Source organism: Nothoprocta perdicaria, unplaced genomic scaffold (assembly GCF_003342845.1).
Source record: "Nothoprocta perdicaria isolate Ctin4 unplaced genomic scaffold, notPer1 scaffold_257, whole genome shotgun sequence".
NCBI lineage: Eukaryota > Metazoa > Chordata > Aves > Tinamiformes > Tinamidae > Nothoprocta > Nothoprocta perdicaria.
In genome coordinates this window covers 25,579-53,071 of record NW_020455485.1, presented here as the reverse complement: position 1 = coordinate 53,071, position 27,493 = coordinate 25,579, and the positions used below count along the sequence as shown (strand labels likewise).

Sequence of the window (27,493 nt, the reverse complement as noted above, 5' to 3'; positions counted from 1 at the left end):
CCAAGGCCTGGCGTGGAGAGGTGGTGGTTTAGCAGGGTGGCCGGGCTCCACGTGCTCCAGCTCACAGATATGCACAGCAGCAGCCACAGCCTTTTTTCTCTTGCCGATCTTATATCGATCTACGCATGAATCTTTTTACTACCCTTGACGTGACTTTGCAGCTCAAGGGGAAGAGCTCTGAGTCTCTCGCAGGCGTTTTTACTAAGCGCTGCTCTGTGCACCTCCCCTTCCCTTTCCCCTGCTGACGCCAGGGGTGTCCTCAGGCCTCAGTGTCATCCGCTGTGTTCACGCTATTAACAGCCTCATGATATATTGGCAACCCTGAGCTGCTTCCAGCTGCTGCCTGCTCACCTGCAGGGAAACTCCCTGTGAGCTCCATCCTCTGTAAGGAGGATGGCAGTGTTGCCTGTGCTCCCAGTCTCCTGAAGACTGGGACACAGAGTAAGTCCTGATGTCTTGTAGTTATGGGCAATATGTGCATTTGTCATGATGACATTTGTGCCTTCTCCGGGCATATTGTAACTTTTAAAAGAGAATTAAGCTGCAAGAGCCCTGTATTGATCTTGAGATAAAATGGGTAGGGCCTGTGCCTGCTGAAGGGCTGACTGGAGCATAAAAGAAAATCACATTTATTTTTACAGTGATTTGGGAGAAACCCAGCAATGAGGCTGAGGTGAAAGCAGGACAGTAAAGAAGATAATATCCTAGGTAACTTTTTTTTTCACATGTTCTTCTGCAGCAATTTGTTACAATTGGGAATAAAGATAGTCTTCCCTTAAACCCTGATTCTTGGGGGATTGATTAAAATTCCTTCAAAAGACTTTGGGGGACCTAAAATACATAATGGATTCTAAGAATCGTGGAGCTCAGAGTGATTTTGGGAAACAGGATCCAATTCTGTCCCTCGCCCCTTAGTTGGCAATAAATTATTTGTTGCTTTCTCTATGTATGCCAGAGAAGCTAATGGTTTATCTCCACCTCCCCTGCTGTTCTCTCCTTTGCTCCATAGATATCAGTGACCTTTTTATTTTTTTATTCTCTCAGTCTGTCTAACTGGTTACATAGTCTAATTGTATTAGTGTAGTTCTCTACAAAGTTTCATTTTTAAGACTGTTACTGCTATTTCAGACTTGAGGAAGGGGCTTCTGCCCAAAACCATATGGATTTTTGTTTTGTTTTGCAGTACCATCTAGCCTGATAAAAGATGTTTTCTCTGCTTACAAGCCTTGATCCTGTGGGGAAAGGGGAATTTACGTCTTTAGCAGTGGGTTGAGTGACAGGGGACAGGGGAACATTTTCCCTTTTCTGTAGTATAATATGCAGCTAAAAACACCCTGTTCGTAGATTTTCTTCATTTGGTTTTATTTTGAAGAGATTGCTCTAGGAAAAAAATATTTGTGGTAATACTGAAATTTCTTAAATATCAAAGTGCTTGATTCTGTTTCCTGGGATCAGGGCAGGAACCCTTAGCCACAACTGGTAAGGTAGATGGCCCTTAAAGTCACTTTGCTTTTTGGTCTTTTCCGTATTCAGAATTGCAGCCGTGAAATGGGAGATGTTATTTAGAAATGTGTGAGTTAAATAGGTCAAGGCTGCTGTCTGAACACTAATTTGTTTTGGAGTTAAGCTAAATCAATATCCAGTTTTAAAAAAAAAAACCTTTAAAGGAAGTTTTGAATGTTGTCATGTAAAGTTTTGGCACCACTTTAATGAGTTGCCTTTAAACCTGATTTAAACTCAGACAACCCTGAATAAATCCCAGGACTAATCTTGGATGTGTTTTAATTGGTTTTGGCTTTGCAAGAAGTACTTCTCTGAGGTACTCTTGCTGAGGGTTTCCTGTGATGCTATCTTATGACCTGTACTTGTATCTTGTGAAAGAATAGATTTGGAAATAAATTAAAAATCTTTTCTTCTTCTTTTTCAGAAAGCAGCATAATTTGAAGAGAAGTGTGGTGCTCTACAAGTGCTTTCTGTACACACAGTCCCTTCAAGCATCTCTTGCAGTGAGCCAGGGTTAATTCATTCCAACGTGGCTGTTTATATAATAAGGTAGTTCCTCTTCAGCAGAGGGCGTTTTAGATGCCAGTTGACATTTAAATGTTGTGGCAGGTTCTCTTGACAGCACACCTCATCTTTGAGTTCTGTGAGTCCCCATGGGCTGGTGGAAGTCACGTGTTTTTCCAGACAGAGGGAGGTTTTAATATCATTTCAGCAGGATTTTCTGGGCATGAGCCTGCAGACTGTCACTAGGAAAATGCATCTAGGAGCACCCTGCACACTGAGGGAGATGCTGCCTATAGGGTGCCACTGGCTGTGGGGTGCAAGGGAAGAGCATTTGGGGATTGCACCAGGCTTCTTAGCAAGTGTTCTTATCGAGTGTTCCAGGGAGGAACCAAAGCAAAAGGGTGGGAAGGGAGGGATCAAGGTGGTTTGATCGGGAATCAGCATGGAGAAGTGGAAGGATAAAGGGATAAAAGGAGTTGGTCATGTGTGAAAAGGTTGCTAGTCATTACGCTTGTCTGGTCATGAAAGGCTGCTCATCAGTACGCTTGTCTGGCCACGCTCTGTGCCTCGTCAGTGCAGTCGATCCCATCTCGTCATTAAAAATTCAACAGTTTTAAGTATTTTTCCAAGTGAGGGGCTCTTCCATGTCTGTCTGAGCGTGTGGAGGTCTCCGTGCTGGTTTCTGGAGTCAGGTCGCAAGGGCTGTGCCTGGAGCGAGCGCTGGTGCCTGCGTCACGTGTGAGGGCTGGCAGGTACCCAGCTGGACTAGCCACCAGGCAGGTTAAGTGCCTGGAGGCTAGGCCTGTGTGTGCGTCAGAGAGCAGGACAGTTGCTGGTTGCTAGAAGGGCTAGAGAATCCAGGCCACCTGCCTGAGAGACCCACCTGGCTGGCTCAGGTTTGAGCTATTTACAAAAAATGAAACACATTAGATAGATTAAAAAAATATCTCAAACGAAGGCATCCCTTTCGAGAAGGGAAGAAAGGTCTTTAGCTTAGAAATTGCTCCTCAGGAGAAATGGAGATGTTGACACCCTACTGTTTACAGCGTGTGCAATTCTTCCCGTTGTGGCTGGATTCCTGCTGCTTCTGTCATTTCATTCCCACAGCTCTTCTCTTGAGGAGAGCTGACTGCGCTTCTTCTGGCAGGCAGAGAGGTCGCTGTGCAGCCAAAAAACAAAAACCAACTCCCAAACCTCATGGTTTTGGTGACATTTTATGTATTATTTGGCTCACCTAGAGCCCAGCCACTGGGGGACATACAAGGACAAAAGAGCCCTGCTGCTTTTCAGGAAAAATAGGACTGAAACTGCTGAGATGAGAACTGCAAAGCAAGGATGCTGTATGAGGGTGTAGTGCCTTGGGATGCTGCCCTACGACAGGCTGACCAGTTCTCAGTGGGACCTTGTCCCATGCCAGGTGAGCAGTGTGAGTGTAGGCACCATGGCCAGGCTCAGCTGAGCACCCAGGGACTGGCCCATCGAGATGAGGCTGGGCCCTGATCAAGCCGGGCTCAAGGTTGGGATCAGTGAGTGCAGGGACAAACAGAGGCATTGCAGGCACCAGTGAAGGGTCCAAGCGTGGCTGTGGATTAGACTCAAAAAAAAAAGAGAGAGAGATTCCCCCACCTTGCAACTCTGTGGCTTTCGGCAGGAGTGCTTGGGTGTCTGTGCTGTCTGGAGGTGTCCCAGTAGGTGGCAGAACTAGAGCTGCTGGCTGTGTCTGGGAGAGGCCTGAACTCTTCCATGGTGCCATCCCTGTGTTACCTGAAATGCCCCGGAGCCGCTGCAGGGAAAGCTGCAGCGCAGGCTGGTAACTGAGACAGCCTTTCTGGGCTCCTGGCCAGTCTGGGGCTGCCCGCAAGCTCTGTTCTCCCCAGATAATCAGCATTCCCACGTGAGCAGCATGTGTCTACTGAGTTTTTAATCATTAAAATTGCAAATCCTGTCATGATCAACTCTGTGACCATTTTTCACACTAACGTTTGCTCCACAAAACTTTTGAAGTCTGAAATCGAGTTCTGCAGTCTTAATCCATTGGTGTGTGCCTTCTAGCTTGCTGTAACAAGATGAGAGCCTTAGGAGAATTTGTCAATAGAAAAGATAATCTTTGGAGTATGAGGCATGTAACAGTGTCATTCTTAAAATTATGGCAGCCAGCAGAATCAGGCACTAAATGAGGAGTCCCTGCTGTTTTGCTTAAAAAGGAAACTTTTTGCAGACATTGCAGGTGAATGGCTGGAATAAAGGTGTCATTATAAGTAAATAGATGTATCAACTTTTTGGCCTCCCAGCTGTGCAAAACACTATTTAAAATATTGCTGAGGAGGCAGGCAACAACACTAAGAGATGTCATTTTGGAAAACAGCCTCCTAAGCTGCAGTGTGGTAACCAAAGCTCCTAATACTTGCCAGCCACCAAAACAAACCTGCTGTTCTTTTTAAGGTCAGATCCCAGCACAGATAATATTTATTATTTTTTCTCCTAAGGATTTGCTGACAACTTTATCCTCCCCGCTTCCATGAGAATTAAAAGGACTTGAGTGACAAAGGACATTTCTGAGGGTTAAGATGTATCATCCAGCGCCAGAGTGATTTTGGAATTTTGGATTGCTCAGTTTAATGTGATGAAACAGGGAAGGACTATAGCAGAAACTCCTTCCAGATGCCTCCCACTGAAGTGCTCAGGGCAAATAAGGCTTTTTTTTTTTTTTTTTTTTTTTTTTTTGGGGGGGGGGTGTCTGTGTGAGAGAGAGGGCTGACAATCTTAGGCATGTAAAGACCTTGAGAGGTCAATCAGTCAGGGTTTGTGATGTGGGGGGATTAGTTAGACATGCACTGCTCCAGGGAGATGTTTGTCCACCCTGTTATTCAACCCCTCCAGTGATGGAGATTCCCCCCAAGTGCTGCAGAACAAACATTTCCTGGGACAGGGTCTGCAGCCTGGCCGCTCCTATCCCCCTGTGAGTGCTGCAGAGTTGGACTGGATCATAACCTACAGTGAAGTGGATTTCCATGGTTTCTGTCTCGTGCTTAGATTCTTATCCTTCAGGCTGCCTTGTTCTACTTTGCTGTCTTGCAGCTTACAGGAATTATGTAAACATTTAAAAGAATAAAAAAAAAAAAAAAGAGATGACAAGGTCAGAACAAACAAGAGGAAGTTCCCTTTCACACAGTGTGTGTGGAACTTACTGCTTCAGGATGTCTTGCATGCCAGAAGCTTTGACGATTGCAATAGCAGTCACAGAGGCACAGAAAAATGCCAAAAGGGCTGCTAAGCACTTTGGGTTCAGGAGAAAGCCCTTCAGCCCGGACTGCTGGAGGTTGAGCTCTACAATACTGAAATATTCCCACGTTTGACCTATTCCTTTTATTTTTCCTCTTTATACTTCTGCTGCAGAGCATGGCCTGAGGCAGGAGCTTTTGATCTTTTCCTCCCTGCATCCTACAGACATCACTGAATTACAGTCTGCAATAACCCAGATAGAGGCTGTCACTACACAAATAAGCAGCAAAGAGCGCAGGGGTCACACATGAGCCTGACAAAATTTACCTGCTGCTTCACAGATCTGTAGAGTGGTACTAGGTTTGGAAGCAGTCTCCTGTATCCTTGAATCCCCTTCCCCAGCTTATGAATAAAGTACAGGGGGCAGGGAAGGACATTTGAATTTCTGGAAAAGAGGGGAGTAAGAAGGCTGTGAGGAGGCAGAAAAATCTGCTCTGTTGGCCTGAAGTAACCCTGGGAAGCTGCGATGAGGGAGGACTTCTGCCCGCTCTGCCTCACCAGCTCCCAGCTATGCTAATCGCATTAGCTGCCATCGTGAGGATTTTTCCCAGCCTAATTTTGCTGTCTCATAGTTCTGACCTGGTTCTGACATTTGAAGGAGCAGGCAAAGCCCCACATAGTCCAGGTGCCTTTGCTCCCATTGGCTTCCTTGCTGACCAGATGCCCAGCCAAGGCAGTGTTGGATATCCCTGGATAAGCAAAGGATTGCAGAGGTGCTGCGAGATCAGGCTGCTTTGTAGAGACCATGCCAAGAAATCACATCCACCCTTCAAGGTCTTTTTGAGCAGACCCCTCTTGTCTGTGTTAAATTCTAAGCTGTTCTATAGTATGTGCTAGTCCCGTGTTCCTCTGCCTGTGCAAAATTTGTGTCAGGGCCATCCACACATATGTGCACAGCTCTACCTGCAAACATTTACATGCCTATAAGCAAGCAGAGCACAGAGGCGTTGGGAAAGACACACTCCCACAGCCAAAACTGAGCCCACCTATTTTTCTGCTGTAAGTGCAAATCACCATGGTTATGTTCCACATGGTGGCTGATATTTCTCTTGTTATCTTTTTTTTTTTTTTTTTCCTTTAAAGGTTATGCTGTCCTTCAGTTTTTAAAAGCTCAACAAACGCTGGCAGGAGCACAGCATGTACCTGGGAGGCAACAAAGGAATTCCTGTATGCCAGGCCTGGCATTTGCAGCCGCTCTTCTCAGTGCCTGCAGTCACTGTCTGTCCCACATCCCCCATGCATGAAAAGAGGCTAGAAATGTTTATCCACCTGTTGTGGGGGTTGATAGAACAGATTATTGCTATTCCTTGGGATTGGGAGGACAGGAAGAAATCCCATGGAAATTATGAACATAAAGCTGAGAGAGCTGGGCCTGTTCAGACTGAGGAAGAGAAGGCTGAGAGGGGATCTAATCAGTGTCTATAAATACCTCAAGGGAGGCAGTGAGGAGGAGGGGGCGGCCTCTTTTCAGTGGTGGCCAGCGATAGGACTAGAGGAAACAACCACAAATTGAGGCACCAAAAGTTCCACAGGAACTTAAGGAAAAATTTCTTAACAGTGAGGGTGACAGAGCCCTGGAACAGGCTGCCCAGGGAGGTTGTGGAGTCTCCTTCTTTGGAGATCTTCCAAACCTGCCTGGATGCAGCTCTGTGCTCTGGGTGACCCTGCATGTGCAGGGGGCTGCACTAGATGACCTCTAGAGGTCCCTTCCAACCATAAGCATTCTATGATTCTATGAACATAGACAGGAGAAAGGGAACATAGAAGAAGGAGGCTTGGGGCATATGCTTTTACATCATAAAGCATGATCCTGCAACAGTATATATGTGAAGTACAGAAATATACACCAGGTGCAGTATGCTGAACATCGAATGTATCTACATTGCTTGTCTTTGGGTGCATTTCCTCATCGTTCAGACTGGTTTTGCACTTAATATCCCAGAGAATTGAAGGAGCAGCTTTTTGTGGCAGTGGGTGTTGTAGACCCCTGTTTAGAGCCTGGAGGGAGCTCGGTGTGCCGGTGCTGCTCGGAGTTTTGCTTGGAGAGCAAAAATAGAGATTGGCCTCGGCTTTCAAACTTGTGAAGGTCTCATGTCTGGTAGGGCCAAGGGAGGGGGAGAAGTTGCTTAAGAGTAATGCCATGGAAATGCAAACGTTTTATATTTCTCCTGTTAATTTGAGTGTTGTATCTACTTCTTTAGCTTCCTCTGCAGGCAGTCAGTGCTATTTAAAGAGCTGGCTCTTATTCAAGGCCTGCACTTGCATGCTTCATGTTAGGCTAGTGCTGACAGAAAGAAAAGCTTCTCGAGACCTTGCTTGGCTGAGCAGTCCTTGTACTACCACACAAAAGGTCTCATTTGAGGACTTTTTTGCATGGAGTGCTGGCTTACAGGGAAGCTGTTTCCTTGAGGGTCAGCTTTTCTAGCAAAACAGCCTTGTAGGTACAATGTGTCTGTGCTAATTGGAGCTTCACACAGGCAGAAGCTCAGAGGCAGTGATTTTTACATGTAATTCATCTTTGAGACTTTCCCATGAAAAGCCCAAACACAGAAGCTTTCTGGTTCTTGTGGACCACTTAATATTGTGGAAATTGCTGTTCATCATTTCCTTGATTCCTGCTGATATTCTCCATTCCGAAAATTGCCATTACACTTGGTAGCTATATGACCACATATGCTTTTTCCTTTATAGCCTCTCTTTTAATTTAATACGGTAGTGACAGATTGTCAACAGATTTTCCCACAGGTTGGGAAACAAAGATATGGAGAGGATTGTAGTTTTTCAACAAGGATAATGAGAACCTGAGATACTACCATGACAAAGAATGTCGGTGGTGCCAATGCAAGAGCTGCATTTTCTCAGGGCTGTAAGGTCTGTTTTCCAAGTGTGGCAGTTGGGCCTGCACAGCCAGGTTTCAGACTGTGAACCCCAGAAGAGGAGTGTGAAAAAGGGTCATGTTTTGGATTGACAACCTGGAAGTCCCGTGCCCCAGCCCCCCTGGAGCACTGTTGCTTTCCATAGTGTTCAGTACTGAGTTTATAAATCTGTGTTTAGGACTCTAGATAAGTCTAGTGATCTGGTTTGCAGAGATGGTAGAAGCCTCTTGTGATGTTCAGGTCTTGATCTTCACACTCAATTTGAGCTTCAGTATTACGGTTTCAGTCCCTTTATTTTTAAACTGGGCCTGTAGCAGAAGAGCCTGACCACACCAAAGTGTTGTGAAGACACAGAACTAAGGGCCCCAAAGTGCAGGTTATGTGTTGAAACCATCCCAAAGCACCGGAGAGGAGGGCTGTGCATTGCAAAGCACCTAAGAACTCTGCTCACCCCCTCCTGAGCCCAGCTGTGCAGGTGGGAACAGCACATTTATCCTACTAACTTAAGCAACTTCAGCTAGGAATAGCTAGAGATTTACTGGGAGATACAAAGGGGAAAGAGGCAGCCTAATACTTCAACACTGTTGCCATCCACAGATCTATAGAATTAGAAATTCTATTAATGCACACCCAGTGCTAACTGTTGTTAGCTCATAGGTAATTCTGTTACATTAGAAAATGAAAGCTGCAGACTGGATGTATTGCACACGTGGGCTTGCATTTATAACTCATGACAACGTGCTGGTGAGCAGCTTTCTTTAAGCATTTAATGCAAATGTGTAGTAGAAATCTTAGAGATAAGGAATGGAGAATATCTGTGTTCTGATTTGGTCTGTGCATGATATAGACATACTGAGTAACGTTTGTGTTGCTGTGAAATTACTTAATCATGCAGCTTAAAGGACAAGGATGGAGGTTTACAATGCAGTGTTTTACTTTGTGTGCTCTAACAGTGACACCAGGGCTTTATTTTGACTGAATTCAAACATATTCTTATGTTAATGGAGTATAATCATAGGAAACCAGCCAAACAAATGAAGACATGAAAATTGTTTGATACAGTTTTCTATGGTTTCCTGCTTGTTTTTTGTTTTTGTTTTCAATGCTTGCTCTGCAAGGAAGAGCATTTTAGCCGAATGGAAAATGTTAGAGCTAGTAAGTTTGTATTCCACAGGCAAAGTTTATGTTAAAAAAGTATTCATGATTCAGGTACAGTTGATGTTCAGCACTGTACATCAAAATATCACGATAAATTTGCTACAGGTCCTTGTGCTTTCTCTACAAGAGTAGAAACAGTTTTAATTTGCACTCTTTTTCATATATGTCTGATCACACTTCTATTTTGTAGGTGCTGTATTTTTTCTCTTTGTATTACTTGCAGTAATTTACCCATGAAACCATTAATGCAACTATGGAGGGGTAAGCAGAAGGTTTACTTTTTAATATTCCAGTGCAGAGTGACCCTCAGTGAGGTCATGCCGTTTGCACTGGCTCCCATCCCTGGTCAGGAGAGGTCTCTGGAAGCCGGTTTAGGAAGTTGGAACAAAGTTGATGTGTCATGTGCTACTCTGGGAAAAGTTCAGACCTTCAAATCTGGGCTCTGACCATGAGGAGACAGAAATGAGATGCAGTTCTGAGAAGGGAGATACACTATACTTTTACCTATCCCACAGAGCTCCTCAGTGCTCTCCGAAGCCTGAATCTTTTAAAGCTCACGTTTGGAAGCACCTCTTCGAGTATGGAGTAGGGTTGGGAGTGAGGTGGAGAGTATGCTTGGGTAGCTGGCATTCAGTGATGGCAGCAAATGCTTGAGAATGTTTTAAAATGGAAACATACTGGAGCTAAGATGGCCCAGTGCATTACCATGAAGGAAACCTGCCACTGTCTGTCATCAGGAGTGCAAAGTGACTACTGTTATGTGCTGCAGTCTTTGACTCCTCGCCTCAGTGGCCACAGTAAACTAGAATCGTCTGAGTAAAACCTGCACAAGCTCAGAGCAAACTCTGAACCTGCATTTCTATTTTTACAGTGCTGTTCTTTGAGTTAACACCATGTCTCTAGGCTTCATGTACAGTCGGAAGGATCAGCTGCTCTATAAATTCAGCTCGGTCTTTTGCAATGTGTGAAGCATTTTAGAAGAATTAAGCAGCAAGAATTACAAAGCTGTACAGCTGAATTTGCTGGGTAAACCAAGTTTGAACAAGAATATTGTTTATAAGATTGTTCCCATTGTTTCTAATGCAAAGCAGCAAACCAAAAATCCATGGCACAGAAGCACAGAGTGACTTCAGTCATAGGAAGAGTCTCGATTCTGGCTCCTGCTGTGGAGTGCTGCGCATGTAACGGCATGCTGAGCACCCACCTCCTACCGTGTGCACGGGATGCTTTGGAGGTCTAAGTACTGTTTGCAGCTCTGTCTTGTGTCACTTCTTGTATGGGACCGCAGTGCAGAAGTGCTGCAGTGGCCATGGCAGCTTAAGTAAATTCTGAGAACCCTTCTGGGCAGGTATCCAGTGCAAAGGCCTGGATAAGCTTATAATGCTTTTCACACACAACTAATCTGTCACTTGATACCCTTTGGAGCTGGGGATAGCAGCATTTAGCTGACACGGAGCTGTGTGCTAGCATGGTCCAAGGAGAGGGCTTGGGAGCTCTATCTTCCTGCAGCAGTGACGCAGGCAGTGGTTAAACCAAGATCCCTGTCGATTAGAGACTTGCTGAGCTAATTGAATAAGCCCTCTGCAGATAAACCAGCTTGAGCTGCAGGGGTCTAAACTCTGCCTTGATGTTTCCCTGCCTAGTCCTTAACCACACTGTTTAAGTCTCCATATGGAGAGTAAAATGAGGCATCTGTATTGCACACCTCACTGTTCTCTCTTGGCTCATGCACCTCCCCACTTCTTCCCAAGTACAGTGCACATAGTGGTTAGAGACCATCCTCTGGGACTCTCCTGCTTTGGGAGGTGCTCCCACACTCCATGGACTTGGAACGGCACCTCCCATGGCGTGCAGCATGGGGCTGCCTCCTGCCCGCCTCCCTCAAGGGCTGTCTTGGCCAAATAGTGTGAGCTGTGGGACCCTGCTGTCCCCACGCTGTGCACCAGCGCACCTGTAAAGCAGTGAAGTATTTCTCTGAAAAGCCTCCTGTCTTTTTATTTGCAAAAGATGCTACTGATGTAAATGTGGCATTTTGCATCATTTTTGTAAAGTGCATTTTTAAATTTAAGAAAGAAGGAAACAATATTCAAATGTGAATAGGAAAACTTGGCTTACCAGGCTGTGGTACACAGAAGAACCCGATTATTTGTGTAATGATTTAGTACAAAATATGCCAAAAGCACCATGAGAAAATTAGCAAATGTTGGAAATCAGGAGGGAGAAGAGCAAGGCTCTTTTGCCTGTGTATTGCACCCAGCAGATGCCCCCATTTATCCCAAACTGTTGAGTACTGCCAAGTAAGGAACTTGAGGTGTACTGGGAGTGATGGAAAGCACGCAGTATGTACCTGTAGTCGTGCAGGCTGGCCTGGTTGCTCCAAACTGCCACTTGCTTAGCCGCAGCGGTGTGCAGGCCCAAAGCCTCTGTGGAGCAACTGTGGGTGTTCCTTATTTGACTAACAGTCAAAGGACAAGGGCTGACTTTTCAGACTACCTCCTGCCATTAGTAAGTGTTGCAAGTCGTCTGCACTGCCTTCCTGTTGAAGAATCTCCATCAGCTTTTCGTTTGCTCACTCAGATACAGCCTCTGCGTTTCCCTGACACACCAAAATCATTATCTCTTATAGAGAGTGTCAGAAATGAAGGGAAATCGATTTTCTAGGAGCTGTTGGGAAATTGCAACACTTTCAGAAAATTTCAGCTGGAGCACAGGTTTGCATTAACTGGAATTGCCTCGCTGGGAACTCATGCTGTACGAGTCTATTTTCCACTCAAAGCCTAGAACTAGCCTTAGTTCTTTCAACTATGTATTGCATGCACTTCCCCTCTAAATATTATGAGCAAACACCATGCTCATTCTGCATCCACAAAACTCGGGTATTGTAAAGGCTTTGCCAATGCAAGAGGCCAAATAAGATTTTCAAAAATACTTAGCAACAACAAGCATTTCTACTGTTCTTCAATGTTGCCTGCAGAGCCCATTGTTAGCTTAGAAACTATGAGACAATATTCATGACATGCATTAGAAGCCTGAGTAGGAAATGTCACTGAATTACTGCGGGGGAAAAGGCTGGAAAAGTCCTTGGGAGTCTGTCCGTATGCTGGGCAGGCTCATCCAGACTGGCACTCCTGATAAGAAGCTGCCTGAGCAGTTTTTAAAAGCCCATGATGCCAAAGGCTCCATGAGCATCCCAGCCCGTGTCCCCTAGCAGTTCTCTGCTCATATCATTGGGAAATCTGTTCTAATGCCTGTTATGTGGTGGGGAGTGAATTGGGCCTTTCCTTCATGTGCCTGCCTTTCACTTCAGTCTTTTCTTCAAAGTAAGTGAGGCTCCTTTCATCCTTTCCTCACAGATCCTGTTTTGGGGCCTTCATCCTCCTCACTTCTCTCTCCAATTTTTCCAGCTGCAGAAATGCATCACATGGAACTGGACATAGTGCTCCACCTGAGACACTGCCCGTGGCAAAAACATTATTTAATGTGTCTTGTATTTTTATAGTATGTTGAGTGTGGGGGATTTTTTTTTTCCAACAGCATCATCTGCTGCATTACTGAACATCAGATTAAACCTTTTCCTACATGCTGCTCTTTAACCAGTTGTTCCCTGTCCTGTCTCTGCATTTTCCTTTCTTATCTAAGTGTGAACTGACATTTCTTCTGAATTTTCCCTACATGTTAGCTTTTCTATCTTCCACCAGTGTGTGGTGGAGGGAGACAGCTATGTTTGTGATGATGAAATGACTGTTGGTTACTCTCTTGCCTTACAGGAATCTCACTATGTTCAGAACATACAGAATCATGAACATAGAGGTGAGGGAAGTGGGCCATGTTTGTAAACATAAAAGAAAGTACTTGCAGGACTCTGTGCTAATGCTCGTGTTTCATCATCTGGGGTTATTCCTAGGTAATAAAATGATGACTTCAGTCAATTGGGTTAAAGGTTGAAGAAGAACAAGGAGGCCTGGATGGTCAGCGGGATTGCAGCACAGGCTGCTGGCGCCTGGCCTGCCGCGAAGGCTCAGCCGAGGCTGGTGAGGATCCAGTGTGAGACACGGAGAGCTTATGACCCAGAGACAATATTCTTTATACCGACACGCTGATTACCCGAGATTCTGAACTCTTGGCAGATGAATAGTAAATACTAGGATGCCAAAGTCTACTGACAATGTGGAGTAGTGCAGGAAGTCAGCTCCAGAACAGAAAGGCTGTTTGGTAGGTACTGGCTGGCCCGAACAAGAGGCAGAAAATGCAAACACAGAGGATGGGAAGGCCGTGCTGGGGCAGGGAGAGCTTGATTTCCGCAGGCCAGGCTTGTTTCCATTGTGCAGCCAGTGTGACATGAAGAAAGGCAACAAATTCTCTGACTCTTGATTTATTGAAGTTTCCATGGGACAAAGATGGTGGTGATGAGTGGGTGACAGAATGACAAGCGAATTGGAATGATGGCTGTAACCATTTGGATCTCTGCACTAAGCAGGACAACTAGACTAAACTGCCTTCAGTGCTGCAGAAGAGAAATATTTTCCATTGTAGGCAGCAGTGGAAAAACAGTGAAGCAAGAATCAAGGCACAAAAAGCAGAGCTCTTTGGTGGGATTGTTTGAAGACAGCCCTGTTTTCTTTAAAAAAAGATTTCAAAAAATGTGGGCAGAAACTTAGGAGTTGTAAGATGAGGGGCCTGGGAACTGTGCAATCAAACCTTAGCCCTGCACATCTCAGCAGAAAAGCTCAGGCTTTGGGGGCAAACGGCTGCAGGACTGTGTGACCGGTGCACACACAGCTGCACAGAGGCATGTGAGGAGTTGCTGAGCACCAAAGTGAACCCATGAGCAGTTAATAGCCACGCGGCTTGCATGTCGGGCTCCAGGGCGGCCTGCCAGGGTTTTCCTGGCTGCTGATAAGACTACCAGGTGTCTCGTGGCATGAACAGCGTTGGAAGTGCGGGGAACGGGGCTATTCAGGGCACCCAGACAGGAGTCACCAAAAGTATCAGAAGTTGACCTGCATTCCTCTTTTGTTGGGGGAATTTAAGTACGGTGGAGTACTAGTTGGTACTTGAGAAATGTGCCTGGATGCAAGTTGCACCGTGCAGGAACCGGTTAGCATCTAAGCTGATGACAAAACAACAGAAGGTGCTGGCTAAACGCTGACAACTTAAGGTCAAGCTGGAGCCGAAGTCCTCCTTTAAAGGAGAAGATTGTTTCCATTGCGCGAGGCAGTTCCCTCACTGCAAGCCGGATTTCAGGCTGGCGCTTTTATTGATAAGGACAGTTTTATCGAGGCCACAGTGAGGTGCCTTTGGAGCAGGGCTGGGGCAGCGGGACAAGAGCTATCCCTACCATTTCTCAGGGGCTCCAGCACTGCTTCTCTGCCCATGGCATCAGGAACAGGCCGCGGCTCAGGAGGTGTCCGGAATAGTTTCCACATTCCTTCCGTTACAGGGCTGCACAGTGGTATGTGCTGTACAAAGCCCGTCAGGATTCTGCAGGAGAGAACTGGATATATAACTGCATTAATGGATGCAGCATATGGGCAAGAGATTGTGCGCAGACTTTAATTAAAAATACCCACCGGGGTCATCCTAATAGCAAAGGAGCAGCGTTTAAACCTGCGCTCTGCAGAACTTACATCCGTGCTTCCCACATGGACTGAAGGAAGCTTAACCTGGAAAATGGCACAGCATCAGTTATTGTAGTTAATGATAAGGAGAGAGCCTGAGGGGTGAGTGACCTACTCATTAACCCGGCGGCGCTGAAGTGCCCCACGTGCCTGTTGCGGTCACCCGGCGCGCGGCTGGAACCACCTCCCGGCCTTTCCACCTGCGCCTTCCCACACCTGCAGCTACCGCCTAACTACTAGAAGGTTATTTTTGCCCCCGACGTTATTTCTCTGTGGGAGAGGATGCCACTTGAAGGTGTCTCGCAGGGTTTTCTCATGGGCACGAGCCCCTCATGCCCCGCGCGGAGGAGGGAGCGCTTCCCACCGCCCAGGGGCCTCGTTCCCTTGGAGCTGCCGCATGGCGCCCACAGCCCAGCGCCCTCCCGGCGCGGCCCCTTTAAACCCGCCCCCCAACCGTCCGCGGAGCGCCCCAACGGCCGCGGAGCGGGGCGGGGCCTCGTGCGCCCCAACGGCCGCCGGGCGGGGCGGGGCCGAGGTGACGGTTGGGCCGGGGCGGCGGCGGGCGAGCGGCGGCGGCGCTGCTTTATAAACGGCGGGAGGCGGCCGCTCGCTGTCTGCTCTGGATTGCTCTAGGCGGTGGTGGCCGGGCTCGCCGGTGAGTGGGGAAGCTTGGCCGCCCTTCAGCTCGGTCCGGCTCGGGGTGGGTGTCCCTGAGGGAGCGGCGCGCACGCGGCCCCTCGTCCCGCGCGGGCGCGTTTCTCCGCCCCGCGCGTCCCGCGGTAGCCTCGCGCAGCCCCCGTTAGGGGAAGGAGACGGGGCGGGGGGCGCCTGGCACCTTGCAGGGTTTCCCTCTCCTCTCGCGGGCGGCCACGTGCTGCGCCTTTGCTGGCGCCTTCGCTTGCTTTTCCTGATGCTCTTGATACACTTGGGCTGGAGGAAGGTAGCTCGCGCATCTTTTCTTTTCTTTTTGTTTTGTTTGTGGTTGTTTGTCACCGAGGAGTACTTAATTAGTGTGCTAGTTGTTGCTGTCCTTCCTAGCTACTGTTGCTGTGTCTTTCACGATACAGGAAACTATGGACTTGCATTATTTATCAAGGGATGCCTTTGGTTGTGGGGAATTGTATTGTCTTCATGGAGTTCTGCTCGGAATTAACACAGTGGCTGCTGGTCTCAGCCCTGCCCGCATCGTGTTTGTGGATGTTGAAGTGCGTTTGGGAAGTGTCATTTGCACAGTCACAGAGCAGTCCTTAGTTGCGTTTATACAGGTTTGCTTGTATTGCAGGCACTAACTCTCTAGGAGTAATAAATCATCTAACGTAAGTGTTGGTAGTGCACAATGGTCAAATCCGTTAAAAAAGCTTTAAAAGGTTAAAGCTGTTATGACTTGGAGTGTATTCAGTCATGCATTTTATGAGTGATACTGTGACTCCTAGAGTTAACTAGAGAATGTGGTATTAGGCCTCCAAATTGAACTTAGACCTGCTTTCAGTAACATGGTCTCTTACTAAATTTACATTTTGAATTTAATTCTGTCATGTTGTCAAGTCAAAGCAATCAAAATAGTATTAAAAAGCTTGCTGTAATTCAGACATCTAATATGAAGCTCTTTTAAGGAGTTGTTTACTTTCTTTTCTTACCAGTGCTGAGAAAAATTTGGGGGTAAGAGGTGGAAGAAGTTGCCATGTCCCTGTGTACTTTAGGTATGGAAAGGTGGAAGGGCTGGAAAGTAGAAATGGGAAGACTCAGAGTTGCTGATTTGGCCCTCACAGTGGGCAGAGACCGGTACTGTAATCCCTTCAGAGGTACAGATCTTCACACCAAATAGCCAAGACTTTAATCTTCACTTATGTCAAGGGAAAAGCACTCTAAAAAGTCTCAATGCACCCAGTGTGTATCCAAACTTCATTCAGCAGGTACTAGTAAATGCATCTAAAAGGAAGCTTTACTCCCAGAGTGAATGCATTGCAGTGTTGCATTACTGCCCTGGAATTGCAGGGGAAAGCTGAGCGGTTTACACTGCTTGAGATGAATGAAACATAAAATATAAACAATAGAATCAAATATAAAATATAAGCAATGGTAAAAGTGTCTTTTAAAGCCTTGTATTAACAGCTCTATTTATGTTAGCTATAAAATGCATCTCAGGATGTTGGAAGCTGAAAGTTAGCTGGTATTTTTAATCTGGGTAGCAAGGCCTAATAAAAGCAGAGGAGCATGTGTGGCCTGTGGTAGGGAAAATTGAGCTTAGCCCTGCCTCCATTAATCACAGGTTCTGCCGTAAATCATGACAGCAGAGGAACTGGAGTACCTCAGGCTGCATGTGGCCTCCCTAGAGTGCAGTGTCACACGCATGATGTGACTGCTGCTGCTTTCACATTGAAAAGCTGGCAGTCTGTGCCAGTGCTTCCTAATTGCCAGAAGGTCATGGAAATTTAGCGAGTGCCCTTGCTTGCCCTTCCTGCCTTTCTTATAATAATGATCTCTTCTTAAGAAACTGAATTTCTTTTATCTGAGTGTTTGAAATGTGTGCTCTGAGTTCCCGTATCTCTCTTTTTTTTTTTTTTCTCTCTCCCCTTTTTGTGTCAGACTGCTAGGTAATTTTTGTCATAAAATAAAGACAACAGAGGAAAAGTAGCAGTACAGCAGCTATTCAGCAGGCAGGCTCAACATGTGCCTCTTCTGTAAACTCCCTTTGGACACTATATTATTAGAAATTCTGGATAGAGGGAATGGCCCAAGAAGGTTCATCTTTATAGAGTAAGCAATGCTAAATAAATGGTGAATATATCTGGGACCCCTTTTCAACTAGGTGGGATAGCTGGATAAACAAATGAACAGAGTGGAAGTGCAAGCCAAGTATGGTGTTAAATGCAGCTATTCATGCAACTCATGGATAAGAGGTTGTAGAATTCAGAGGTTTAGGAAGATATTCTAGAAAATGAAGCAGAGTCTTTGCTTAGGAGTAAGGGAAGAGGTAAGCTGTGAAGAGACCTCATTTGGCAAAGTGTAATCTTGAATAGGCTAGATTAGTCTGATATGCAATTCTTTCTGAGATCGTTATTGGATTTGCCTCTTGCAAAGTGTGTATCATGGAATACTTGCTGCTTGCAGTCACTTCTTTGTCAAAGTTGTTTCATTAACTTCTGTGCTGGAGCAGACTTTTTTTGCTGTAAAAGGCTTATGCAGCTGAGTATATACTATTTCTGTGTAACATTAGCAAGAATTGATACCTTAATGGAAGAATGTATGGTACGCCTATATTTTCTGTTCATCTTCATGCCAGAAAGAGAACAGAGTTTTAATAATGAATGTCTTGAAGTGCTGCCTGGTTCCAGGATGTAGTCAAACTAATTCAAGCTTGGTCAGAATTCTCAGAAGTTCTTAATTGCAGTGTTCCTTAAGATCATGTCTGGAAGATAATCACATTCACCTTTTGCAAGGAAGATAAAGTTTGTCCAAGACAACACATTTGAACCAAACAGGTGATTGAACCGGACAGTTCACTTGCCCAGAGTCACCAATTTGAACCCAGCTGCCCTCAATGCAGCGTTACCTTTGTCCAAGGTACTAAATGGCTTCTCACCCTTGGCATGTTCGGAAAATCCACCTTAAGAGGATGAAACATAAGCTTGTGTTAAATGCTTGCATATGCATCCTCCCCTAGTGCTTTAGGTGGCAAATGTTGCAGATGCATGCGTTTGAGTAAAAATAGTTTTAATGTAGAAGTCTTAATTGCTCTTGTCTTTCACAGAAAGACCAATCAATAATGTCAGCACTGAACTGGAAGCCATTTATCTATGGAGGTTTAGCATCAATAACTGCAGAATGTGGTAAGCATTTCTTTTAATTGTGTACATGGCTTTATAACTTGGAAAGTCCCCTTGAAAACAAGCCTAATTCCATCAGGTCAATCAGTGCTGTTGTACTGTATGATTGTCTTCAGGGTGAAGCACTGGAGTTTTTTCTGTGCTGCAGATTAAGAAGTTGTTCAGAACCTTGTTTTATTGTTGGAACTCTTATGTAAACTCTTGATTTTATACAAACTGTCCTTTGGCTTTTGTCTCTTGTTCAGTGTTTGATCCGTTTTTAAACAGTGCTTGTAATAGACACACTACACACACACTTTGTTTTACTAGAATAATAAGCTAAACTCTTTAGTAAAATTGTTTTTTAGCTTTCCAAGTATCTGTCTTGCAGTTTACATTCCTTTTTTTTGAATGTTAGTGTCTGCTGCACCTTGAATGATTACATCTATTTAGTGCAATGCATAATACAGTTACTCTGGTGAAATAATGCATTTGATTGTGTTTAATACACAGACTAACCTAAAATACTAACGTCCTTTAAATCTTAGTTGTGACATATGTGACAATAAAGAAAACTATATTTCTGTATTTTTCATAATTACTTCATAATTAGTTTTGTAAATGCTCTGGTACTTGATGTCAGACTCACAAATGGAGTCCCTGAGATAATTTACATTGCACCTATTCTGTAAGTAAGACCACTATTATGTTTTTGTCTTCTACCTCATCTCATGAATCGTTCTCAAACTTGAACTGTGACCTCTGTCTTATTTGATAGTGGCCAATAGTGCAAAATTTCCCGTGAAAGATGTACAATCTACAGAAGCCATACTTTTCTGGCAAACGTTCATTTAACTTACTAGAATTTGTCCCCAATTTTATTTTTTAAGGTACTTTCCCAATTGACCTGACCAAAACACGTCTACAAGTTCAAGGTCAAGTTAATGATGCCAAATATAGAGAGATCCGCTACCGAGGGATGATGCATGCACTAGTGAGAATATTCAAAGAAGAAGGATTGAAAGCATTGTACTCAGGGTAAGTTAAATTGCATAGTGGTTTCTGAGCAGTGCGTTTATAATGAGCATAAACTGTAGTATTTCAGCTCTTAAGTTGGGGTTGTACAAGGTATTTGGAGAACACTTTCTCACCAAAGAAATTCAGATAATGTGTTATTTTAAAGAATGAGCTATTTTAAAATGAAGAATAAAGTATCTAGCTAAGCATGAACTTACTCTACACAGTCATTCTGACTTTATTTAGGGGAAAAAAGTTTGTGCTTTTCTTCCAAAAGACCGTGGCAGGGTATTAACTAGGCTGCAGTTATTTTGAGCAAATTTGTGTGCTATTTTATAGACCACAAGTTGAGACTTGCTCTAAAATAATTCTTCTACTGTTCACACATGTTTTTGCAGTCTGTACGTAAAAGGCCTTGTTTTGTCCACAGTGATTTTTTTTAAATTGAAAATTTAAATGATCAAAGCTTTCAGTGGTAGATACCTTGTGATCAATCTCTCCCACACTAAACTGTTTGCTAATGGTTCACTTTGACAATTTTAACTTGTAAATACTGTTATTTAAGTTGTAAATACTGCCTATTTTTACAGGATTGCACCTGCAATGCTACGCCAAGCTTCATATGGAACTATTAAAATCGGCACTTATCAAAGCTTGAAAAGAATGTTTGTTGAACATCCAGAAGGTGAGGGCTTGGCAGCTTAGGCTCGTTTGCCTGAAGGTGGCGCTTTGCATTTGTTATCTTACTGCAGTGGTTGGAATAAGCTTGTGTCAGGGCATGTTAAAACTTCTATAGTCAACTGTCTCTAGTTGTAGGAGTGGAGGAAGCTTTCTGCTAAGATGCCTTGTATGCTCTGTACACTTGCAGCTAAACTTTTTTCCTCTGTTCATGGCATAGATGAAACCCTGATGATAAATGTTCTATGTGGTGTTCTTTCGGGAGTAGTTTCGTCAGCTATTGCCAACCCTACAGATGTTTTGAAGGTAACTATGCTTTACGTGTTTATAGTTTGTTTCATCTACCTTTTAGAAAATGTAGTCATGTCCTGGGAAATTGATGGCTTGAGAAGGAGTTAGATCTGTGGATTTTTTTTTTAAGGAGGAAAAAAAAAAAATCATTTAAGACTACAGTTATTATAATGTTCATGCTATAGTGTATGTGGAAACACCACTGTGCATTTTAATTGGGGAGTTTAATTTTCTTGTAATACTGCTATTTTAGAATGATTCTAGAGCTTAAATATGTGAAAGTCACTTCAGAGGTAAGAATTTCAGTGACTGGTGTTCAGGTTGTATGATTCTTGAAAATCCTATGGGTCAAGATCTTGTTGCTTCTGCTAGAGGTTTTGTAGAGTAGTGCTTAGCAAGTTACCAATCATTTTAATGGAATCTGAAACCATTGCCTCTTCAGAGTAGTTAATAATACTTGGACCTTTTTCTCCTCAGTAGAAAGGGTTAGTAGTATTTAACTTAGAAAATTATCATATCACTTATGTGTCTGTCTCCTAATTGTATTATAATTTCCGTTTCAAGAATGGCTTCAACTGGTTATTTCCCATAGTTCCTTCCCAAGCCAACTTGCTTGTCATCAAAAGGATATTTTTGGTAGTTAAAAGGACAGTTTCCTAAGGACAGTGTCAGATATCTGAGAGATGGGAGAAGTTGGTTCTTACTAGCTGAAACCTTAATCTCTTAACCTTTCATTTTAAGAGGTTCCTCTTAGAACATTATGAAGGACACTGCAGAAACTATCTGTCAATCTAGTCTAAATGAGGATGAATACAGAAATAGAAGTGACTTAATATAGCCAAGAATTACACCACATCCACGTAGAAAACTAGTAACTGCAAGCAGAGGATAGTTGAGGCGCTTGCAAAGATTGCATCGTGGTTATGGTAATACCAGCTATCACTTTGTGTTCAAGTGGAAAGCTGGCTTTAAGCTAGCAAGTTACAATGATACAACTACGCTAAACTATTTCTAACCTTACGTTAGAAAAGCACTTATGTTCTGTTTTGATCTTCAACTGTCTCCCAGATCAGAATGCAAGCGCAAGGTAGTATGATACAAGGAGGAATGATGGGCAACTTTATACAGATCTACCAAAACGAAGGCACCAAAGGATTATGGAAGGCAAGTTTTTGCATTACTTATCCTAAAGTATTATCCTCTATAGTTTTTTTGATCTTGCTCAACTAAAACACTTGCAGTGTTTTCAATCAAAGTGTGGAAGGAGCAATAGCAAAGTTGAATTTAGTGTCCCATGACTCTTACCGATATCTTTTTCAGCACGTTTTGTTTTGATAAATGGTTACTGTCAATCTTTGCCTTGAAGTATTGCTCCCATCTGAAAGGGGAGCAAAAAAGTACAGAGAAACCTGGACACTTACATTGATGTCATGATCTTTAGGACTAATTGAGAGATGTTTTATACACAATTCTTCAAACTATCTGCTCTGTTCTTTTCAAAAATACTAAAGAATACTTGGAAGTAAAGATGCTGATGAGAACATCCCCTACAGCTCAGGAGTTTTCATACTCGGTCTTATAGGTTTTCTTAGGCCGATTAAAGCTCTTCAGTTGTCATACGGTCACTGACTGTAATGGAATGCTGTTTTGAAACAAGTGAGAAGTGGTTTTCTAAGGTATTTTTCCCTGAAGTTCAGTGATACATTTTGCTTTTCCTTTCATCTTTCTTATCACTAAAGTCACTTAAGTAAGGGGAGGAAGTAGCACCTGGGTGAGGTCTTAGTTTACCATTAATGTAAGAAAATCTAAGCCTAAGCAGAGAGGTAGCATTAGATTATTTATGCTACTCGGCCATTCAGTGTGGGGAAGGAGCTTTACCTATTTCAGTCTGCATGTTTAGTGAGCGCATGCGAGACCTACACTAGATTAAAGTAGTTTTTGAATTTAAAACATTTGTGATGTTTTGATTTGTATTAAAGCTAACGAAAGTGCACAGAGTTTTCATCTTCAGCTGTACCTTTTATGCTAGGGAGTATCCCTGACTGCACAGAGAGCAGCTATTGTCGTTGGAGTGGAGCTGCCAGTATATGATCTTACCAAGAAGCACATAATCATGTCTGGATTTATGGGAGACACAGTGTATACTCACTTCCTGTAAGTTATGGCTATAACTGCCTACCTAGCTTGGTTGCATAGCTCAAAATTCCCTGTAGAAGATGCATCTTTTAATTTTGAACTCTTCAGAAGATGGAATTGGATTGCTGTTTTATCTTCTGTTTTATCAGTCCATATATAAATATAGTTCTGATGTTTCTTAATACAGTAGCATCTGAAATAGCAGGGAAGCTAATCATTTTGAAAAATCCAAAATGAAATTTAGTTTTATAGGTGGTCTGAACCATTAAGTTGTACAAATTGAGCTTGGAGGAAAGCTTGATTAAAATGTTTGTTTTTCTTAGATGCATAAACATCTGTTTCGATATAGACTTTGCATATGATACAGGATATAACAAAGCTTCAGAATGATGCTTTCTAGTAAATGGAAGATAGGTTTAACAACTATTATGTGCTGTAACTTTTAATTAGGTGTATTAAAAGCATAAAATATGGCATTGTTTAGGGAAATTCTTATGCAACTTCAAATGTGATGGATCAAACTTCCTTACTGCTGTCTCTCACTAGCTCGAGTTTTACTTGTGGGTTAGCTGGAGCCGTGGCATCTAACCCAATTGACGTTGTAAGGACGCGCATGATGAACCAAAGCCGACAAAGTGGGACACACACAAACTACAAGGGTACTCTGGATTGCTTGTTACAAGTAAGTTCCATCTGCATCCTAACCGAAGTGGAAGCTTGTACCATCAAGCAAGAATTTGTGTGGAACTTGAAATGGTTTAAAGTTTTCTAGAAATTAATCCATGTAAACTAAAAAAGAAAAAAAAAAAAAATTACTACTGTTTATCCAGCACTCAAGCTATAGAGCCAATAATTCATTTAGCTTAAAATGTAGCTACTGTCCTGATAGAAGTGCAGGAAGAGAGATGAAGAAGCACATGTGTTACAGATGGATTTTATTTCCTTCTGGTACTCTCGTAAGAAAACAATTTCTGGGTAGTATTGTCTTAGTTTGAAACAACATTAGAACACTGAAAGAGTGTTGTTGGAGAGCGAAGTATGAAACAGTTGTCTGGGGCATATGGTAGCATTCTTTTGCGCTCTAGGTAATGGAAAGCCTAGTATAGACAAAGGCAATGTCAAGAGAGCAGGATGGTCTTCTATATGGAAAAGAGTGGGTAGGAAGCTGGAAATGTTTGGACAAAGAAGAGCAAGAGATCTAGGACTCTATGGGGAGACAGTTGCAAAAAAACTGACCGTTTCTGGTTGAGAAAATTGGAAACCCTTTTTTGTAAAGGAGTTGGGCTAGAGTTAAAACCCTGCTGGTGAAGCTTCCCTCTAGAAACACAGCAGAGAACACAAACTTCAAGCCTTTTTTATGGGGAAGTTGTGCTCAGGACCTCTTCCTGTTTCAAGCTGGAGCTTCAGTTAGTGGTTAGGGAGTGTCTGCTACGTGATGGTGTGGAGGGAGGCCAGTTCTACCAGGAAGATGACTGTGACTTTGGCAGTTAGTGAGCTGAATTGCAGGAAAACAAAAGCTCTGAATATGAAGAATCACTGTTCTACAAGGGATCTGAAGGCTGTTTCCGATATTTGCTATTACACTCCTTTGCCAATAGCGTTTCTTGGCTATGCAGTGCTGTAGCATGCTGCCAGCCAAATGGAGAGTGAATAGCAAGAAGGGGCTGGATGCCTGTCTCCTTTCTCTGGGATGCTGCAGTGAATTTCTGCAAAAAATCTGAGCCAAGTTTGGGATTGGGGATGGGGGGAACAAAACCAAATTTGCATTCACTTATCTTGCTGCTGGCACACATTATTTTCCTGTCTTCTAAGACTCTCATGCTGGCTGAATGTGTAGACCTGGCTGTCCCCTTCTGTCCTTTCCTTTTTGCTTTGATTTAAAGCAAGAGGTAGAATGAATGTGTACAAACTGTTTCTCTGAGTGTTGGAAATGACTGGCTTAGGAAACAAGAAGAGGCATTGATGTAAGTGTTTTAACTTGCCCAGTGTGACTCTGAAGTCTACAAGAAATGTTGAAATGTGTTTCACAAATGCCTAGCATAAGCAGCAGACTTAAATACAGCTCTGTGTAAGGTTCTGAATGCAGGAGTCCAAGGATGTGACTTGGACAAATTGAGACTGAGTATCAAATTCAGACTGGGTAGCAGCTTCTCTGCTGGGGTACCCCCATGCTGCAGGGCTTGCTAACTGCAAGTGAAAACCTTCCCTGTCTGAGTAGACACGAGGTACAGTAAGATTTAGTGGCTCTAGTGCTTCCTTCAGTGGTTCAGTTTCCTCTTACCTATGGTGCAGAACTCTGTACTAATCTAGACAGTAAATGCTAACTTGTTCTTGCTTTTTCCAGACATGGAAGAATGAAGGCTTCCTTGCTTTGTACAAAGGATTTTGGCCAAACTGGCTGAGACTTGGTCCTTGGAATATTATTGTATCCTTTGCAGAAGTGTCTGAGAACTCCAAGCTAGCGATAGAGTGCAAGTAGATAATTGAGCAAAATGTTTCATGTGGAAGTTATGTTACCATAAATGTTCCTGTTTTTAATGAATCTTACTTATTTGGTTTCCCCAGTCAACTGCTTCCAGGCAGATTCCGTGCATAGAATGCATTCCACAGGGTAAATCTTGGGATATTACCTCCTTGCAAAACAACTTTGTCTCCATTTCCTACCAGACTAGTTAGAAGAGGATTTATTTCCAGAGTGAGTAAAACTGTTGGCAGTTTGTCATAAAATCCTTTTGTATTTCAAGGTGTCTCAATTTTTACTGTGTTAATCTGTTTCCTGGGGGCTCTAGGCAGCTGGATGCTAAGTGAGTTGATGGTAAGAATGTTCTTGCTGTATGTGAACATGTTTTTGGCTAGTAAAGCAGAGTGACTCAGAGCCCAAGTGCTTGCGTAATATGGCCTCTGGCTGCCTCAGTTATCCTAAAATCTATAGGAATAGGGAGTGGAAAAGAAACTGGATTCACTAGCCCTGAAACCTCTGAAATACTGCAGTGCCCTGGCGCAGGCTTCATTGGTCTACAGGGTCTTGCAGAATAAAAATGGTCAACTGGCCACGTGATCTGCAAGGGAAGTGACAGCAGAATGGAATTTCACACACAAGTCACTGTCCTCTGGTGAATGTTGTGGCACCTCTGCACCGAGTGTTACATAAACAGAGAACTTTTCCTTAATGAACTGCCCCAGTTCTTCCTGACATATGAACAGCTGAAGAAGTTGGACTTCTGATGTGTTGAACTGTTTCGAATTCTCATGCACTATATGAATTTAGAGTAGCTTAAATTGCTCTCAAGTGCCTTCTCTTAGTGCCTGAGATGCTACAAATTAGGACGGCCTAGGAGAGACGTCCAGGCAAACGCTGGCTCCTGTAACAATGCTCTTGCGGGTCGCTGAATGATGTGCACTGCTTCCAAGGCTCAACCAAAGCTGATGGAATACTTTGACAACTCCTGAAGTGCTCTTGGATGTGAATATTGCAGCTCGAAAGTGTTCTTGATGGTTTTTTACATTGCCTTTTTTAAAAGGGACAGAATGTTTCTCCGAAGGTAGATGAGCAGTACCAAGGAACTGGGATACTGCTGTCTTCTGAATGTGTAATACCTGTGGCTGTAAAAACGGCTGTTTCAAAGCTCCAAAGATTAGAAATGAATGTGTAACAAGGCATCTCTTTGCTTAGCCAAATACCTGCTGCAGAAAAAATCTGCTGCTGGCTTTAGAGCTGAGCTGTGAGCAAAGTCTGTAAGTCCAAGATACCAACATAATCTGCTGGAGAAACCTGGCTTCATTTGCAAGTGTGGTGGCAACATTGTCTGTCTTGTACAGTTCAAGGAAAGTTGCGTTTTCAAACGCATTGCTCTTAGCTTTCAGTGTAAGAGGTTCTTGAACATTCGTATTCAAATTGTTATTTAAGAGTGAGTATGGACTGGTCAGAACTTCAAATCTCTGTCTCAGAGAAGCCTTCTGAGCTTCTTCTGTTGGGAAAAACATCCTGTAACTGTGAATGTCTGTTTTGTATCTTCTGAAAGATGCAAGTTTTGCACTGAGTAGCCATGGCTGACTAATGCAGGTGTCTACACAAAGCTTAAAACTCCCAGAGAAAGGCAAGTTCAATACAAAGGCTTCTCGCATTTAAAAACCAAAAACCCGGTGGGTTTTAAGCACTTTTTAGCAAGCAAGCTCAAGTTGCTGTTACGTGCAGGTTATAAATTTCTTTTGCAGAAAGAGCAACTCCTTAGTACAGTACCTGATTTAAAAGTGTGTGTCAAAGCTCCTACCCCCCTGGTTGGGGAGTTACTGTCGAGACTAGGTTGAATGCCCGGCAAGGGAATACATGAGGTGCACGATGTGGTATATTCCTCCTGCTGTTGCAGGAGGGAGCAAAGGGTGCATGGATTTGCACTCTTGTGATGTTGTTGTAGTGTATTAAAGTGACTCTTAAAGCATATTGCTTAATTGTACATTCCATTTAATCTTAGCGCAAATTCAGAGTCGATAGTGTCACTTAGTTGCTAATTTTGAATTCCCACAGTGACGTTTTTGAAATGCACGGGGCACTTTCTAAGGCACAAAAAGTTTTTCTATGTATATGGTTCTGCTCCTTTGCACCTAGCATAGAAACAGCTGCAAG

The 27,493-nt window shown here is 43.7% G+C and overlaps 1 protein-coding gene across 3 annotated transcripts; it reads left to right on the top strand.

The window, feature by feature from the left end:
- The first annotated feature begins 641 nt into the window (after positions 1-641).
- SLC25A30 (solute carrier family 25 member 30) lies at positions 642-27,015 on the top strand. Of its 3 annotated transcripts, XM_026040432.1 has the most exons (11): positions 642-708; positions 1,928-2,052; positions 18,693-18,771; positions 19,638-19,785; positions 20,355-20,449; positions 20,663-20,748; positions 21,802-21,897; positions 22,763-22,887; positions 23,416-23,551; positions 25,214-25,294; positions 26,053-27,015. In XM_026040432.1, the coding sequence occupies exons 3-11, from the start codon at positions 18,708-18,710 to the stop codon at positions 26,092-26,094; spliced, it is 873 nt and encodes a 290-aa protein (XP_025896217.1). In that variant the 5' UTR covers positions 642-708; positions 1,928-2,052; positions 18,693-18,707; the 3' UTR covers positions 26,095-27,015. The 3 variants fall into 3 exon arrangements, with proteins under 3 accessions (XP_025896217.1, XP_025896218.1, XP_025896219.1); XM_026040433.1 differs by lacking the exons at positions 642-708; positions 1,928-2,052 and adding an exon at positions 15,535-15,596; XM_026040434.1 differs by lacking the exons at positions 642-708; positions 1,928-2,052 and adding an exon at positions 15,865-15,881.
- The last annotated feature ends 478 nt before the right edge of the window (positions 27,016-27,493 follow it).